General features: G+C 37.0%; 1 protein-coding gene across 1 annotated transcript in view; it reads right to left on the bottom strand.

The window, feature by feature from the left end:
* Positions 1 to 299: 299 nt before the first annotated feature.
* FDX1 (ferredoxin 1) overlaps positions 300 to 19678 on the bottom strand; it is a 37179-nt gene continuing 17800 nt past the window's right edge. Inside the window, exons 3-4 of the mRNA XM_043481808.1 lie at positions 7105 to 7234; positions 300 to 935 (exon numbers count right to left, since the gene is read on the bottom strand). Coding sequence (XP_043337743.1) covers positions 809 to 935; positions 7105 to 7234 — 257 coding nt within the window. The 3' untranslated portion in view covers positions 300 to 808. The remainder of the gene's footprint in view (positions 936 to 7104; positions 7235 to 19678) is intronic.

Raw genomic sequence — 19678 nt, 5'->3', positions numbered from 1 at the left:
GTTTATTCACAGTAAAGATAAAATACAAATGTCTGCCCTGCATGGATGGTGATCTGAGGGGCTCAAGCCCCCCACCCCCAGGACCCTGCCTGCATGCTCGCTGCATACCACATGGCTCTGTCCTGGCCGAGGGGATGGTAGCCCACTCTTTCCCTCCTTAGGACAGAGAAAACCTAACCCATAAGATATCCATTCTGTCACAGGGAGAGATTTATAAATCAGCATTACTTTTTAAAGATTACAAAGACAGACCATTCTGATCAGGATTAAAAAAAAACAACAACAACACACACATCTAATTTTTAGTTTACTCCTCCAGCTCAGTCAGAATTGAGACCAAGCATCTTTGACAGTGCTTTATTATCTGTGCTCAGACTTTAAATAAGATATCCCTAATTTCCCCAGTTTCAACCTAAACACGTACAGTTCTAGTACTGACCTTCTAATTTGCAGTATGACCCTAGACAAGCCATCTTACATCTCTGCCTCCACCCACGTCCAAGAGAGATAATGACACCCTTTTTTTTAACCTACTTACCTATAGGTAAGCAGGCGTAAGATTTATGTTGCTGATCAAACACAGGTAAAATATATAAGGTTTTATCATATTAACTACTTTCTAATATTTGTTTTTATAATTTAATCAAAATAAAGATGGCATACTTTCAGAACTACAAAATTCAGCAGTTAGATGAATTAAGTAGTAAATCTAGTCATAATAATAAATCCATTCATCCATGTTCTCATTTAATTACATTAAGAAATAATAATTATAAAAATAGGTAAAATGTTGTGAAAATATTCCTATTTATTCTATCTTTGAGGAGTTCATGCCCACATCAATGGACTCTCTGGCATCAGACACGGCATCGGGTACTCGAACGGTCATATTGTCCATAGCCTTTGTCAAGCAGATCTGACAGCCCAGCCGCGATCTGTATAAAAAAGGGGGAAGGTGCGGTTTAGTATTAAGTTTATCTTATTCACAAGGCAATGCAGTTAATAGGATCTTTTCTTACCCAGAACATTGGGATTTATCTACCTTTTAAGTTTTCATTAAGTCAAAAAAGATACACCCAACCCTTTCAACTAGAGGATAACACAATGTAAACATGAAAACAAAAAGTGTGATATGTCAGTTTTATTTTAATCTCTAGTTTCTATATTTTACTAATTGTTTCATCAGAACTACTACTTTTTGGTGACAGGAATGACAAGCAATGAAACGATGAGAAGACACAACAGTGGAGAAGAGAACTGAGGTTTTAGCAATGCCAAGAGAATAATTACCTCACAGTCACAACTACACTGGGAGGTGATAGGCACATCAGAGGTAGCCATCCCTTCAACTGAGTTATGGGAAATATATTAATACTATGTATGAATTTCATTACCATTCAAAATAATTCCAGCCCAAAAAGATTACACTACGGCTGATTCATGTTGATGTTTGCCAGGAACCAGTAACAATACTGTAAAGCAATTATCCTTCAAATAAAAATAATTTATAGAAAAAAAGACTACAAAAAAATTAAAAATACAGAAATAGTGTAAATTGATAAAAGGAAAGTAAATATTTATCACTGGAAGAATAACTTTAATTCCATTTTTTTCACAGAATTATGATCAATTCTCTTTATGTTTAAAAAGGAATCTTAAACAGTGATGTACAAATCTACGTCTATGTAGCTCTAAATATAAGTATAAACGGATCTTTCAATAAGTATAAAATGTTAAGTTATAAGATCATTTTACACCATATTTTAATTAGCAGAGCTTTTTCTTTCTTAATGGCACATAAAAATAAATACTATATTTGTCTCATACTCCAACTGCCTTCAAAAAATATGATGGAATGTGATATGCAGGTCTTAGTTTCATCACCATACTCATCAAGCACCTCTTGAGCACCTAAAGGGACAGATCTACATGTCAGCAGGTTTGCAAAGAAGAGCAATTCACCTCGTCCTTACTGAACACCTCTTACAGGCCAGGCACCAGGGACGCCATGAGGAGGCCGCATGGGGGTTAGAACCAAACAGACCAGTGGTCCAAATCCAGCACTGAATATGACGTGTTCACAGGCAACTTTCTTAATCCTGACAAATATTAGTTTCCTAATGTCATCCTAAGGATGGATAATAAGTGGGTTCCTCACAGGACTGCTGTAAGGATTGGTTGCTAATATCAGTATTAAGGCGTGAACTTTAAATCAAATAGAAGAGCTGAGACACACTTGCAGGTAATTAACATGTGAGACTGTGACAAATGCCATGAGAGAGAAAGCTGAAAGGTCTGAGGAGAAAGCACTGACTTCTGGCTGGGGAGATGGTGTTTCTAATGGGTTCTGAAGACTGGGTAGGATTTAATATTTAATAAAAGATAAAGGAGAAAGGCACTTGAGGCAAAGGTAACAGGGGTTCAAGGCACAATTGAGTTAATATGGCCTCTGACTTGGCTGCTGTGCAAGCCAGACAAGGGCAGGACGAGTGATGGGCTTGAAAGGTAGTCAGGCCACGGACAGCTCTGAACACCAAGGAAGGGGTGGTTCATGTTTTCACTAGTGAGCAATGAGGGACCCTGGGAGGTTTCGGAAAGGGAGTAAGTACTACAGTCAAGGGCTTCCCTGCTGGCCCAGTAGTAAAGAACCCACCTGCCAAAGGAGGAGACAGGTTTGATCCCTCGATTGGGAAGATCTCCGGGAGAAGGAGATTGGCTCCAGTTCATGGGGTCAAAAAAGAGTCAGACACAACATAGTGACTCAACAACAATGAAAAACTACAGTCATGGAAAATATTGACTGCTGATAGAAAAAATCCCTTTCTGCCAGTAGTTCCTATTTGTTGAATTAGAAACAGCCCTGATAATCTTGAGCAAAGAATGCTCAAACTACCACACAACTGCACTCATTTCACATGCTAGTAAAGTAATGCTCAAAATTCTCTAAGCCAGGCTTCAACAGTACGTGAACCGTTAACTTCCAGATGTACAAGCTGGATTTAGAAAAAGCAGAGGAACCAGAGATCAAACTGCCAACATCCACTGGATCATCGAAAAAGCAAGAGAGTTCCAGAAAAATATCTACTTCTCCTTTACTGACTATGCCAAAGTCTTTGATTGTGTGGACCACAACAAACTCTGGAAAATTATTAAAGATTGGAATACCAGACCACCTTACCTGCCTCTTGAGAAATCTGTATGCAGGTCAGGAAGCAACAGTTAGAACTGGACATGGAACAACAGACTGGTTCTAAATTGGGAAAGGAGTACATCAAGGCTGTATATTATCACCCTGCTTATTTAACTTATATGCAGAGTACATCATGAGAAACACTGGGCTGGATGAAGCACAAGCTGCAATCAAGATTGCTGGGAGAAATATCAATAACCTCAGATAAGCAGATGACACTACCCTTATGGCAGAAAGTGAAGAAGAACTAAAGAGCCTCTTGATGAAAGTGAAAGAGGAGGGTGAAAAAGTTGGCATAAACTCAACATTCAGAAAACTAAGATCATGGCATCTGGTCCCATCACTTCATGGAAAATAGATGGGGAAACGGTGGAAACAATGATAGACTTTATTTTCTTGGGCTCCAAAATCACTGCACGTCATGACCACAGCCACGAAATTAAGACGCTTGCCCTTTGGAATAAAAGTTATGACCAGCCTAGACAGCATATTAAAAAGCAGAGACATTACTTTGCCAACAAAGGTCCATCTAATCAAAGCTATGGTTTTTCCAGTAGTCATGTATGGATGTAAGAGTTGGACGATAAAGAAAGCTGAGCACCGAAGAATTGATGCTTTTGAACTGTGATGTTGGAGAAGACTCTTGAGAGTCCCTTGGACTGCAAGGAGATCCAACCGGTCCATCCTAAAGGAGATCAGTCCTGAATATTCATTGGAAGGACTGATGTTGAAGCTGAAACTCTAACACTCTGGCCACCTGATGCGAAGAGGTGACTCATTTGAAAAGACCCTGATGCTGGGAAAGATTGAGGGCAGGAGGAGAAGGGGACGACAGGGGATGAGATGGTTGGATGGCATCACTGACTCAATGGACATGAGTTTGAGTAAACTGCAGAAGTTGGTGATGGACAGACAGGCCTGGCGTGCTGCAGTCCATGGGCTCGCAGAGTCAGACACGACTGAGCAACTGAACTGAACTGACAATCTTCAATTATGCATTAAGCTCTCTCAACAAGAGAGAAAATGAGGCAAGCCAATTTCAAGCCACGCCAAGCCAAGTGAAAACGAGACACGACAAAGACTGGTGACCTGAGAAAGACTGTTGGTTATACTCTTGGTGTTCATATAAAATTAAGTAGAGTAATGCTAGTCTTCAAGGAGCTTGGGAAAGAGGATGGAAAAAGCAATCAGTGATATTGGGCAGAATCAAGTAAGCACAGTAACAGAAGAACCGGAAGTGTGTAGGAGAACACAGGGAACCCCTCCTGGTTCTGTAACCCGAGAGGATATGGCAGTGGTGCTGGGACCACTCTCACTCCCCTGCTTCCTCCTGGAAGGTCCTGGCTCTAAGGTGGACCAGTGTAGAACCTCTACAGGAGAAGCCAGACAGCAAGTCTTCCTTGATTTCATTATTAACCCCACAAAATTTCCCACTTGTGCAAACCTTGAAGACATTTTCTACAGCCACTTTGCCATATACACCTGACAGAGGAAATATACTAGGTGTTAACTTGACTTCTAAAGTTTGGTTTTCACAGCAAAGAAGCAGCTTCAAACTGTAAGAAACCAAGGGCTGTGGGGTCCAATGTAACTGATTCAAACCAGGGCTCTGTCAATCTCCAGCTATGTGGCCTTGAGCAAATCTCTGAAAACTAAGCCCTGTTCTATAAAGTGGTGATAATACTGCAAACTCTGAAGGTTAGAAACAATCTTTGTTAAGACTGTAGGCATTATAGTAAATGTCTTGCATTTGAATTAATATTATTATAGTTCAAATGCCAACAACCACCATTGAGTGAATGCTTTTTCCACCAGACACTATTTAAGGAGCTGCACGTGCATGTATTAGTTGACATGACACAACAATCCTATGAGGTAGGTACTATTTTACTATCCCCATTTTACAAATATGAAAATGAGGCCTCTGTGTAGGTTATCCATGGAAACTGGTAGCAGGGAGCAATGACAACTATCAAAAATAGATTCACAAATAATTCCTGAATCTATTAACCATTAATTCCAAAAATAGCTGGTGATGATGCCCTTTCTGAGTTAGGCACTAGAGATACAATGATGAAATACTGGATCATCAGTTTCAACAAAAGCAAAAAAAATTAACTGGAAGTATTAGAAGGTAAGTTCTAGATCCTAATAAATCTTCTTTCATCTGTTTTTGCTCAAGGAATTAATATTTGCCACAATTTAATGAGTTGAGATGAAATTTGATGCTTTTTATGGTATTCTTGAAGGACAGATATGATAATTGAAAGAAATTACAGTGAAAAGTTTTACCTACTTGAGAGAATAGTTTTTAGAAAAAATGTATAATAATAATGTTAAAATGAATAGTTTTAATTGTACATTAAAAAAATTAATCAGAAATTATTCTTGCTATTAATGGATCATCAGTCCATTATTACTCAAGGCTAAGTACACTCTATAATAACATTAAAATGCTCTTCAATCAAAAATTAAGGACACTTACATCAAACTTAATTTTAAAATAAACCTAGATTTAAAGACTGAGTTTCCTTGTATCTTTGGAAGTATATAGTACCCTAGAAATAGAAGTTTACATGCAGCTACCATTTTTGAACAAAATTATTTTCATTCCATTTTATCAATGCTCTCTAAATCCTACCTGTTAAAAGCATTATACTCTTTCCCCACAGAGCATTTCTACTAAAATTCTGTGCTCTTAAAAATACCAGCTATAAAATGTCATAAAAGCTATTTCTTGCTTTCCATTATTTGTTCTAAAACTTCTGAATTTTACTATCAAAATTCTTGGCTAGCTTACATTTGCAATAGGTCTTGCATCTTCTCACAGTCATGTATCTCTCCTAAATGTAGCTCTCCCTTTCCTCCCATTTTTCTTTTCGTTCATACTATTATGTTACATGTACCTATAAATTTTATCTGAATAAAACAGCAAGCAGTTAGCTACAGTTTAGCCCTCACATTGAGAAAAAATTTTCAGAACCAAATCAACACAACCACTGAGTATGTTCTGTGTGTTATCCTTTAGAACAGAAAAGGAGGTGTTGACAGAGAATGTAGCACCTGAAGATGTGAGGGGAGACTGGGAGGCGGCAGCCACAAAAAATGCCAATGAACTAACAACTTCTGTGAGGATTACAGTTTACATTAAGGGTCTAACAAAATGGTGGTTACATAATACACATGAAATAAAGCTTATTATTACTCTTTTTTATTATTTTAAACTCTTTTTCATTAGGGCCACCAAACAAGTTAAAAGTCAAAGCCAACCTGAAGTAAACTCTGATTATCTTGCCCTTTGAAACATTAAATTAACTCCGTATCTTCCCTATCTCAAACCAAAAGACTAGATAATTAAAAAAAAAAAAAATGGTATCACTTGATATCACTTACTACTATAAATCTTACCACTTTTAAGAATAATTCTATTAATAACAAGAATAAGATCTGAGCTTCTTCAATGTACAATTAGAACTATTCATTTTAACAAAACTATTATATATTAAGTTTCTAAAAACTGTATTCTCTCAAGTAAAACTTTTCATTATAATTTCTTTCAATTATCAAATCTGTCCTTCAAGAATACCATAAAAAAGCATTACATTTCATCCCAACTCATTAAATTGTGACAAATATTAATTCCTTGAATAAAAATAGATGAAAGAAGATTTATTAGGATCCAGAATTTATTTTTTACTTTTGTTAAAAGGAAAGTTTCGTAAGGGTTAAACTGTAGAATACATGGAGAAATGTCACATATTTGATATTCAAAGTTTGCAACTTGTCTGTCTACACTGGGAGAACACTATTACACACATGCAGATTACATGTCTCTGGTTAGAGACAGACATGAACAAATAAAACTTTTACCCTCCCAGATGATTCTTACAACAGAAATGGTCTGAAAATCTTACCTATCTGTTAGTCCATATGCCAGATCAAGCATGTCATTCTCCTCATCAGTGATTGCTTCCAATTTCTCAAATATGTGCTTTTCAAAGATGAGGTGACAAGTAGAACAAGCCAAGGTTCCCTCACATGCACCTACAAAAGCAACAAACATTGAACATACCTCTCTACATTCAACAAGATTCAAAATTGACTGGAATTAAGTAATTTCTAAATTTAAAAATCAGCATTAGCACACATCAATGGTAGGACTTTATTGAGAATTAGGGACAACTTCCCATACCCAACACACAAAGAGTTGGAAATCACTTTCAAATATTACTTTTAAGAGGTTATGGGTTAGATGCTGTGAGGGAGACTCAAAAATTCAAATCCTAATATGAAAGAGTTTACAAGTTAATGAGACATGCATAGATACAAAAGTATATGCCTTTTAAATTTATATAGTTAATAATTTACATACAGCTGTGGAAGTTACTTACCTTTTCCTGAAGAACTCAACACAATTTATAGGAGCTTTCGTGGTATGTAAGAGGGATCAGAAAGTAATCAAACTGACATCTCAATAAAGTTAAATATTCTTCCCTCTCAGTCTTTCTTTATAATCAAGACAGAATCAAATAAGTCACTTTAAGAGTCACATTGGTTTAAAATAAAGAGAATATTTCTCCTGCTCCATGTTTTTAAAAGTCATTAATTTGACAGTTATTTATTGAGTGCCTATTATACGCCAGGCACTATAAAAAGGGAACTGAAAAGTCTTCTAGTCCAACCAAACTATGACTGAATATGCTTTCCAACACCGTTTTCCCAGAGTTTACCCAGCTCCTGCTCGAAAACTTCTGACAAAGAAATCCTCCTGGTAAAGCCGGCCAATTTCACATTTGGCTACTTCTGTGCTAAAGTCTGTCACTCTGTAACTTTCCACCTACTGCTCCAACTCTACCCCATGGAGTCGAATCCTTTTTTCTTTCTGGGTCTACTGAGGTAAAATTAAGAAAATTCTAAGATACTGAAAGCACACATCATAATGATTTGATATATGAATATACTGTGAAAGGACTCCTCTCAGGACTCCAGTTAATACACCTGTAACCCTATATATGTCTATTTATTTATTTTCCATGAGAACATGTAAGGTCTACTCTCTCAGCAACAGAGTTATAGCCACCATGATTTACATTTGATCCTCAGTCCTTAATATTAGAGGTAAAATTTTAAACCCTTTTACCTATTAACCTATTTCTGTGATCTCTGCCAAGTCCCTGGCAACCACTTTTCTACTCTGTGTCTATGAGCTTATTTAGTGAATCCTTTAAACAACAGCTTTTCATATATTTAAAAATGTTCTTTCTTCTCCAGACTGAGCATACCCAAGTCCTTCAGATTTTTCTTACATAGTAACATAGTTCTAAATCCCTTCTCTCAGTCTGGTTGGGTTTTCCTTAAAATATAGCATCCAAAAGATGACTCAATAAAACAGAATCATCCATAATCATGTTCTCATTAGATTCTACCTAGTTTCATTCTTTTACAAGTGGTTGACCAGTTTTCCCAGCACCACTTGTTAAAGAGGTTGTCTTTTTTCCATTGTATATCCTTGCCTCCTTTGTTGAAGATAAGGTGTTCATAGGTACGTGCATTTATCTCTGGGCTTTCTATTCTGTTCCATTGATCTATATTTCTGTCTTTGTGCCAGTACCATACTGTCTTGATGACTGTGGCTTTGTAGTAGAGCCTGAAGTCAGGCAGGTTGATTCCTCCAGTTCCATTCTTCTTTCTCAAGATTGCTTTGGCTATTCGAGGTTTTTTGCATTTCCATACAAATTGTGAAATTATTTGTTCTAGTTCTGTGAAAAATACTGTTGGTAGCTTGATAGGGATTGCATTGAATCTATAGATTGCTTTGGGTAGTATACGCATTTTCACAATAATGATTCTTCCAATCCATGAACATGGTATATTTCTCCATTATTTGTGTCCTCTTCGATTTCCTTCATCAGTGTTTTATAGTTTTCTGTATATAGGTCTTTTGTTTCTTTAGGTAGATATACTCCTAAGTATTTTATTCTTTTTGTTGCAATAGTGAATGGTATTGTTTGCTTAATTTCTCTGTTTTCTCATTGTTAGTGTATAGGAATGCAAGGGATTTCTGTGTGTTAATTTTATATCCTGCAAATTTACTATATTCATTGATTAGCTTTAGTAATTTTCTGGTAGAGTTTTTAGGGTTTTCTATGTAGAGGATCATGTCATCTGCAAACTCAGAGTTTTACTTCTTCTTTTCCTATCTGTATTCCTTTTATTTCTTTTTCTGCTCTGATTGCTTATAAAAGAATGAAATCTAACACCATACACAAAAATAAACTCAAAATGGATTAAAGACCTAAATGTAAGACCAGAAACTAGAAAACTCCTAGAGGAGAACATAGACAAAACACTCTCCGACATAAATCACAGCAAGATCCTCTATGACCCACCTCCCAGAATATTGGAAATAAAAGCAAAAATAAACAAATGGGACCTAATTAAACTTAAAAGCTTTTGCACAACAAAGGAAACTATAAGCAAACTGAAAACACAGCCTTCAGAATGGGAGAGAATAATAGCAAATGAAGCAACAAAGGATTACTCTCAAAAATATACAAGCAACTCCTGCAGCTCAATTCCAGAAAAATAAATGACCCAGTCAAAAAATGGGCCAAAGAACTAAACAGACATTTCTCCAAAGAAGACATACAGATGGCTAACAAACACATGAAAAGATGCTCAACATCACTCATTATCAGAGAAATGCAAATCAAAACCACAACGAGGTACCACTACACCAGTTAGGTACCAGTCAAAATGGCTGCTATCCAAAAGGCTACAAGCAATACATGCTGGAGAGGGTGTGGAGAAAAGGGAACCCTCTTACACTGTTGGTGGGAATGCAAATTAGTACAGCCACTATGGAGAACAGTGTGGAGATTCCTTAAAAACCTGGAAAGAGAACTGCCATATGACCCAGCAATCCCACTCCTGGGCATACACACCGAGGAAACCAGATCTGAAAGAGACACGTGTACTCCAATGTTCATCGCAGCACTGTTTATAATAGCCAGGACATGGAAGCAACCTAGATGCCCGTCAGCAGACGAATGGATGAGGAAGCTGTGGTACATATACACAATGGAATATTACTCAGCCATTAAAATGAATACATTTGAATCAATTCTAATGAGATGGATAAAACTGGAGCCCATTATACAGAGTGAAGTAAGCCAGAAAGATAAAGACCAATACAGTATACTAACGCATATATATGGAATTTAGAAAGATGGTAACGATAACCCTATATGCAAGACAGAAAAAGGACACAGATGTATAGAACAGACTTTTGGACTCTATGGGAGAAGGCGAGGGTGGGATGATCTGAGAGAACAGCATTGGAACATGCCTACTATCAAGTGTGAAACAGATCACCAGCCCAGGTTGGATGCATGAGACAAGTGCTCGGGGCTGGTGCACTGGGATGACCCAGAGGGATGGAATGGGGGATCAGGACGGGGAACATATGTAAATCTATGGCTGATTCATGTCAATGTATGGCAAAAACCACTACAATATTGTAAAGTAATTAGCCTCCAACTAATAAAAATAAATGAAAAAAATAATAATAATTCTACCTAAAAAGTTATTCTGGTTTTCTTTTTAAATAATTTTTAAAGCCATTATACAATTGTAAAGATTATAGACTCTTAGGAGTAACTTCAGTTGGATTTAGATTCTTCTGGTCAATAAACATTATATAAAATATTAATGGAACTATTATCAATAATTGGTTCCTGTGAAAAAATATATCATTGTAACAAGAATTGTTCTTTCATACTTTAAACATTTGTTACTCATATTTTGTTATTTTAAAACATGAAGAAAGAAAAGAGGCTTCCTTAAACGTTCATTTTTAATTAAATTTCATTCAAAGCAGATTTTATTAAATCTCATTCAAAGCAAAACAAGATGAAGCAGAGACATACCACAAAGCGACGTACAAGGGTCATAAGCATGGACTCTGGAGCCAGATTCCCCGGATTCAATCTCAGTTCCACTTTTTACTAATGGCATCACCTTGGGCTACTTCACCCTCCATGCCTGAATTTCCTCAATAGTAACTGTACCAACCTCACAGGGCAGCTGCAAGCATCACATATGAATGTGTACTTAACATATTTACTTGCAACCATGACTGATTGGTAAAGTAAGACCTACTTACAGTTACAGTTACAGTTCAGTCGCTCAGTTGTGTCCAACTCCTTGCGACCCCATAAACCGCAGCAAGCCAGGCCTCCCAGTCCATCACCAACTCCCAGAGTCCACCCAAACCCATGTCCATTGAGTCGGTGATGCCATCCAACCGTCTCATCCTCTGTCGTCCCCTTCTCCTCCTGCCCTCAATCTTTCCCAGCATCAGGGTCTTTTCAAATGAGTCACCTCTTCGCATCAGGTGGCCAAAGTGTTAAGAGTTTCAGCTTCAACATCAGTCCTTCCAATGAATATTCAGGACTGATTTCCTATAGGATGGACCAGTTGGATCTCCTTGCAGTCCAAGGGACTCTCAAGAGTGTTCTCCAACATCACAGTTCAAAAGCATCAATTCTTTGGTGCTCAGCTTTCTTTATAGTCCAACTCTCACATCCATACATGACCACTGGAAAAACTGTAGCCTTGACTAGACGGACCTTTGTTGACAAAGTAATGTCTCTGTTTTTTAATATGCTGTCTTGGTTGGTCACAACTTTCCTTCCAAGGAGTAAGCGTCTTTTAATTTCATGGCTGCAATCACTATCTGCAGTGATTTTGGAGCCCAAGAAAATAAAGTCAGCCACTGTTTCCACTGTTTCCCCATCTATTTTCCATGAAGTGATGGGACCAGATGCCTAAGTCTTAGTTTTCTGAATGTTGCACCTTAGGCCAACTTTTTCACTCTCCTTTTACACTTTCATCAAGAGGCTCTTTAGTTCTTCTTCACTTTCTGCCATAAGGGTGGTGTCATCTGCATATCTAAGGTTATTGATATTTCTCCTGGAAATCTTGATTCCAGCTTGTGCTTCATCCAGCCCAGCATTTCTCATGATGTACTCTGTGTATAAGTTAAATAAGCAGGGTGACAATACACAGTCTTGACATACTCCTTTTCCTATTTGGAACCAGTCTGTTGTTACATGTCCAATTCTAACGGTTGCTTCCTGACCTGCATACAGGTTTCTCAAGAGGCAGGTCAGGTGGTCTGGTATTCCCATCTCTTTCAGAATTTTCCACAGTTTATTGTGATCCACACAGTCAAAGGCTTTGACATAGTCAGTAAAGCAAGACATAGATGTTTTTCTGGAACTCTTGCTTTTTCGATGATCCAGTGGATGGTGGCAATTTGATCTCTGGTTCCTCTGCCTTTTCTAAAACCAGCTTGAACATCTGGAAGTTCATGGCTCACGTAATGCTGAAGCCTGGCTTGGAGAATTTTAAGCATCACTCTACTAGCGTGTGAGATGAGTGCAATTGTTTCGGTAGTTTGAGCATTCTTTGGGATTGCCTTTCTTTGGGACTGGAATGAAAACTGACCTTTTCCAGTCCTGTGGCCACTGCTGAGTTTTCCAAATTTGCTGGCATATTGACTGCAGCTCTTTCACAGCATCATCTTTCGGGATTTGAAATAGCTCAACTGGAATTCCATCACCTCCACTAGCTTTGTTCATAGTGATGCTTCCTAAGGCCCACTGACTTCACATTCCAGGATGTCTGGCTCTAGGTGAGTGATCACACCATCGTGATTATCTGGGTCGTGTAGATCTTTTTTGTACAGTTCTTCTGTGTATTCTTGCCACCTCTTCTTAATATCTTCTGCTTCTGTTAGGTCCCTACCATTTCTGTCCTTTATCAAGCCCAAAAAGACCTATTTAAGTGTTGGCAATTATTATGATTTGTAAGTTATAAGAAAACTTAAGAGAATTTCAACTTTTTTATATATTAAATTATATGTATGTTTTAAAAAATTATATGTTTATATATTAAATATATAAATATATATATATACTGTACATTTATGTAATACATAAATATATACCCACACCAATTGGCTATTTTAACAAGTAGTTTACTCTTCTGTTTTTGCATATATTTGAGGCTTATCACACAAAAAGGTAAATGGATATATTTTACTTAAAAGGAAGTGGGCTTCCTCTGCTTAAAAAAAGGTAGGTTAAGTTGTTGTTTAGTCGCTAAGTTGTGTCTTACTCCTGCGACCCCATGAACTACAGCCCACCCAACTCCTCTGTCCATGGGAATTTCTCCAGCAAGAATACTAGAGTGGGCTGCCATTTCCTTCTCCAGGGATCTTCCCAACTCAAGAATTAAACACACATCTCCTGCATTGCCAGGTGGATTCTTCAGAGCTGAGCCACCAAGTAGGTAGGTAGAGGGGCAGAAAGAAAGAAAACCCCTGCAGTAAAAGGAGAACTGGTGTGGTGCAACCCTGAGGCCAGCTGGGCTCTGGTTGAATCTGCCATACTGTCCGCTGGGTCCTGGGCAGGCCTCTTGAGGACCCCGGTTTTCTTCTCATCCATATCATGGGAGATTGAGGTAGATGATGTCTAAGGGCCTGTTCACTCTAATATTTTATGACTCCACAAAGAAGAATTGTAGCTCTTAATGGATTTGTTCACTAGTATTCAATAAATACATACTAATTTTGCTTTCTGTTCTTATCTGAGAGAAAAAAAGAAAAATAATACCCAATCCAGACAATCTCAAAGCTAAAATGTCAAATCCATCTGGAGATACTGGGGGACAAAATTGAGGAGATTCAGCATCTTTTGTCTTAAAATGTAAGTAAAACCCTCCCTAAAATATACCAAGCAACTTCCCTAATTTAAAAAGCTTAAAAAAGCTTCAAATTTTTATTATTAAAAAACAAATCCTGAGAACTGCAAGCAATGCATACCAGAAGATGCAAGAAAAACAAACTCACAATCCTGGACAGAACGCGGAGTTGGGAGCTGGCTATAGAGGCAGACGGAGGACCAAGCACAGAGGTCTCCCAAGCTCGCCTAAGGAGCCTGAGCGTGTGCTGTAAGCACGTGCTCCGTTTGCTGACACATTGGGTGGGTAAACTAGCACACTCTCAGTGGGTGGGTTGCCACAGAGATGTTACTGACTAGGGATTACCAGCAACTGTCACTCTACCACCCCTCTTGAACCCAGCCCCTGGAGAACAGTGGTTGCTGGTGAAGTTCCAGGAAGCTACTAAAGGATTTTGAGTAGGAAAGTGACATGGCACGTTTATTTTGGATTGATCCTGCTGGTGCCTGTGTGTAAAGGATGGGTTTGACATGGATAAGACAGAAGCAAAAGTCATGACATTTTACCAGAGAGGAGGGGTAAAAGAGGAAGAGGATAAGAGACTGAGAGCGTCACGGAGACACTTCCCCCCACCCACCAAGAAGAAGAGTTAAAATACAGATGTGTCAACTGGGAGGCAGAGAGAACCAGAAAAGGGTGATATCAGAAAAGCCCAGGGAAGAAGCCAGCGCATACAGTATGGTCTCAATCATCCTGGAATTCACAGAAAAGTTCACATGCCAATAAATCCCTGCAGAATATTTAGGACATTCCTTTTTTTTACCACCTGGTCAGTCAAAATGAAGAGTTACCATCTGTAGTCCAGGTCTTCACTTTCTTCCCTAGGAAATCTCAATTCTTTTAACTTTCTCTTAAAGTTATTTCTCTCTAATAATTTTCATAGCTCCTCTCAGGAACCTTTCCAGCTGATTCCACATCTTACTTAGGATGCCAAGTTCAGAGCTGAAGAGAATATTCTAATAAGAATTTGACAAATGTTGAGTATATACAAAAGATTAACTTTTGGTTCCTACACTCAAGCTCCTATTACACATTCTAGTCCCATATTTATTCTTTAGATAAACACATCATGCTTGGGATTCCTCTTTATTTTACAGTTTCTTTCAAACTTTTTCTATCACAAGTTGTCAATAGATATGCTTTTCTTATTCTTTGTACTGGGAAGAAACTCAAATATAATAGAAACTTTAAGGCTCAGGATGAAATCAACTCAGCCTGTATAAAATGGCTATCACTGAACCAGAGACACATGTGGTCATACTGTCATACAAGTATCACTATAGAAAAAAAACCTGGAGCAAAGACTTACAAGCCCTGTGAATAGTACTTATAAGAAGAAATAGTCTATCCTGCAAAACTCCAAAATAATACAACAATCTGAGCATTTTCGGGGAGGGTTTTTTTTTTCTTAAACTGTATGTTCAGTAAAAAAGAAAAAAATTAGAGAACAGTGAAGACAAGCCTCTGATAAGGTATTTGGAGGAAAAAAAAGATTTTAAAAGACAGCCTAAAACTGTGAGAAGAAAACTTTAAGTTACTCCTTTTTAATTTTTTTTTTCATCTCATGATTTCATGATGGGTATTTCCGCCAATTTGTTTCCTGGTCTTGTAATCAGAGGTAGGCCCGCAGTCAATAAGCATCTGACTTTTGTCTTTTCAGTATACGGGTCTATGAATCTTAACACACATGTAAGTCTGTGCACCCACTACCACAACCAGGACACAAAGCAGGTTCATCACCCAGAAGAAAACCCTCATGCTTGCTGTGCTCTCGGAGGCACAGCCTGCATTCCTCCATTCCGAAAACAATTCCATTTACAATAGCATCAAAAAGAATAAAATACCCAGGAATAAATGTACCTAAGGAAGTAAAAGAACCATACTCAGAAAACTGTAAGACACTGATAAAATTAAAGACAATACAAGCAGATAGAAAGATATACTGTGCTCATGGGTTGGAAAAATTAATATTGTTAAAATGACCACACTGTCCAAGGCAATCTACAGGTTCAATACATGTCCTATCAAATTACCAACGGCACTTTCCACAAAACTAGAACAAAATTTTTTTAATTTGTATGGAAACACATAAGACCCAAAAAAGCCAAAATAATCTTGAAAAAGGGCAAAACTATAAGTATCAATCTCCCTGACCTCAAACTATACTACAAAGCTACAGTAACCAAAAGAACATGGGACTGGCATAAAAACAAACACATAGATTAATGGAACAGAACAGACAGCCCAGAAACCAACCCACCCACCTATGGTCCATTATTCTATGACAAAGGAGGCAGTAATACATAATGGAGAAAAGAGTCTCTTCATTAAATCATGCTGGGAAAATGCTATCACATATAAAAGAATGAAATTAGAACAATTCTCTAACACCATATACAAAAATGAACTCAAAAGGAAGACAACACAGTCTCTGCAGTAAATGGTGCTGGGAAAACTGGCTATTACATGTAAAAGAATGAAACTAGAACATTCTCTAACACCATATACAAATATAAACTTAAAATGGATTAAAGACCTAACTGAAAACCTGAAATCATAAAATTCCTAGAAGAAAACAGAATACTCTTTGACATCATAGCAATAATTTTTTTGGATCTAGCTAATAAAGCAATAAAAAAGTACTCTTGCCTGGAAAATTCCATGGACAGAGGAGCCTCGTAGGCTACAGTCCATGGGGTCGCAAAGAGTCGGACAAGACTGAGCGACTTCATTTCACTTTACTTCAATAAAGCAAAGGAAATGAAAACAAAAATAAGCAAATGGGACCTAACTAAACTTCAAAGCTTTTTCAGAGTAAAGAAAACCATTGACAAAATGAAAAGACAACCTACTGAACAGGAGAAAATATTTGGACACAACTGAGCGACTTTCACAAGATATGAAGACAATGTAAGTCTATGCCTATGAATGAATGAGTAAGATATTACACATACACCACACACACACAAGTGAGTATTATTCAGCAATAAAACAGAAGAAAATCCTGCCATTTGTGAGACAACAATAGACCTTGAGGGATTATGCTAAGTTGAAATAAGTAAGACAGAGAAAGACAAAAACAGTATACTGTCACTTGTATGTAGAATCTAAAAAAGTCAAATTCATAGAAACAGAAAGTGATGGCAGGGGCTAAAGGAAATGGGGAGAGTTGTCAAAGGGTGTAAACTTACAGCTTTAAGATGAACAGGGTCTGAGGATCTACTGTAAAACATGGTGACTACAGATATAACACTGTGTTATACATTTGACATTTGCTAAGAGTAATCCTAAATGTTTTAACCACCAAAAAAAAGGAATGATGTGAGGTTAACCCTATTGTGATAATCATTTTGCAACTGATATGTGTATCAAACTATCACATTGTACATCTTAAACTTACACAATGTTAGTTGTAAATTATATCTCAATAAAGCTAGAAAACAAATAAAACCAATAGTGGTGATGGTTACATAACTCTGAATATTCTAAAAAAAAAAACACTGTATACTTTCAATGAGTAAACCATATGGTATGTGAATTAAATCTCAGTAAAGCTCTTCCCAAAAAAGTCAACTAGACGTATTTTTTTTTGCTAATATTAGACTGTCTTGCTTACTGTAACATCAAGTTTTAATATCTGTACTACACATACTTCTTCGAATTTTATCCTTCTCTTCTAACACTGACTGTTCTAGTTCCTTTGTCTTTCTGTAAAAAGTTCAGAATCGCTTGTTTGTATCTACAAAAAATCCTGCTGAGATTTTAACAGGAAATATAACAAATCTATGTATCAATAAAAATCGACATCTTTACTATGCTGTCTTCCAATTCATGAATATAGTATGTCTCTTAACTACTTAAGTCTTTGCTTTCTTTCATCAGAGTTTTATAATTTTCAAGATATTGATGTTATATTTTGTTAAACCTAAAAATTTCATTTGGGGTAGGTATTATAAATGTTTTTTTAAAAAACTTTTTTGGTTCCCAACTATTCATGCTGGTATACAGAAATACAATGGATTTTCATGTATTGATCACGTACTAGGACCTTGCTAAACTCACTCAGGTCTAAGTTTATTTTTTTAAGGTCCTTGTGATTGTCTATGTAACAGGCATCTAAAAACCAGACAGTTGTATTTGTTTCTTTTAAATCAGTATGCCTTTGATTTTTTTTTTTTTTTGCTTCATTACATAGACTTTCATCGTAATAAGATGGTAAGAACACACATCCTAAGCTTGTTCCTAATCTTAGGAAAAAGGCATTTCGTCCTTCACTATTAAGCATGATGTCAGCTGTAGGTTTTTATAGATACCTTTATCAGCACCGGATCTGCACCAGAGCTGATCTGGCACTGCCCACTTGTCTTCAGTTAAAATGCAGGAGCTACCACCAATTCTGTATCCTATTTGACACCAAGTTCATGTCCTTATTGACCATCCCTGCAGCTCCAAACTCCACTAAAGCCACAACCCAAACTGCATACTCTACAGGCAAGAACAAAGTGAATGACGCTCCCCTTAGGCCTCATCTTCTAACTTTTCTTCCGCATTACAGAATTCCCAGGTTCCTATCCACCATGAAATCACCAGCATTGAAAATCAGCAGTAAATATATTCCTACTACCAAACTGGGATGCAAAGTAGAGTTCCTATAACATATGAGGGCGTACGTGCATTGTGCATATGCAGTAGGTGGGCCCAAGGAGTTTAGAAGTTCTTGATCTAGGATTAAAAGTTAGATGTTGTAATGCAGTCTCTCATAGAAACCAGGCTATAAATGGTTAGTTAGCTATTAAGTTAGTTCTGTGGGTTGGCCTGAAAATTTAGCCATCATGTGTAACAGTATTTCCATGTGAAAACAAATTCCAGATGCTAAGAAGTTGACCTGAAAATGAATCTGGTAAACAAAACCTATCCCAAAAATGAAGAGTTTGTTGTTTTTTATGCTAATCACATACATTGCGAACAAGTCCACAAAACAGTGGGAGACAACTTATCAAACAAAAAAGGATACACAAGCAGCAACTACTATAGAAACTTGAATCTAAAAATGATAACCTAAAATAAATTTTAAAAGCTAAAATGATAGCTTATCAAAATATGGGTACATTGATGCAATAATACATGTGGAGAGATGGGAACTCAAAGTACAAGTTATGTGACTTATGCTTATACACAGTCCCAAAGCAGTACTGACTGCTATTGGCTTTAAGTGTCTTTGTAAGTGGTTGGCTATATAAAAGTAAATTAATAGATAAAATGTGTAGATATATATGTGTATATACACATGTATGTATGTATGTATCTATACACTTATATATACAGATGCATACTTATATTAAACATAACATGATCACATTTTATGAGGAATACATTCTCAAAGATTTTGAAATTGTTAGAAGTCTCATAACTCAAGTTATAGTCTCAATAAAACAAAATGGGTAAAAAAAAAAAAAAATGGGTTCTTACAATCCATAAATCTTTAATCTTCCAGTCATTATTTTTGTTGCAAAATATACTTAAGTAGGACAAACATTTGAAGTGAAACTTTTTACACTACTATGTCCACCTTTCAAATAATCAAAAATACTCTATGCCTTACAACAGACGATAATCTGATATGACTTAGGGACACATTACAGCCTCATGAGTCCATGGTACCAACGTTTTACCCATCGTCCA

The sequence above is a fragment of the Cervus canadensis genome, chromosome 11 (genome assembly GCF_019320065.1).
Source record: "Cervus canadensis isolate Bull #8, Minnesota chromosome 11, ASM1932006v1, whole genome shotgun sequence".
Classification (NCBI taxonomy): Eukaryota; Metazoa; Chordata; class Mammalia; order Artiodactyla; family Cervidae; genus Cervus; species Cervus canadensis.
This window is presented reverse-complemented; position numbering and strand designations above follow the sequence as displayed.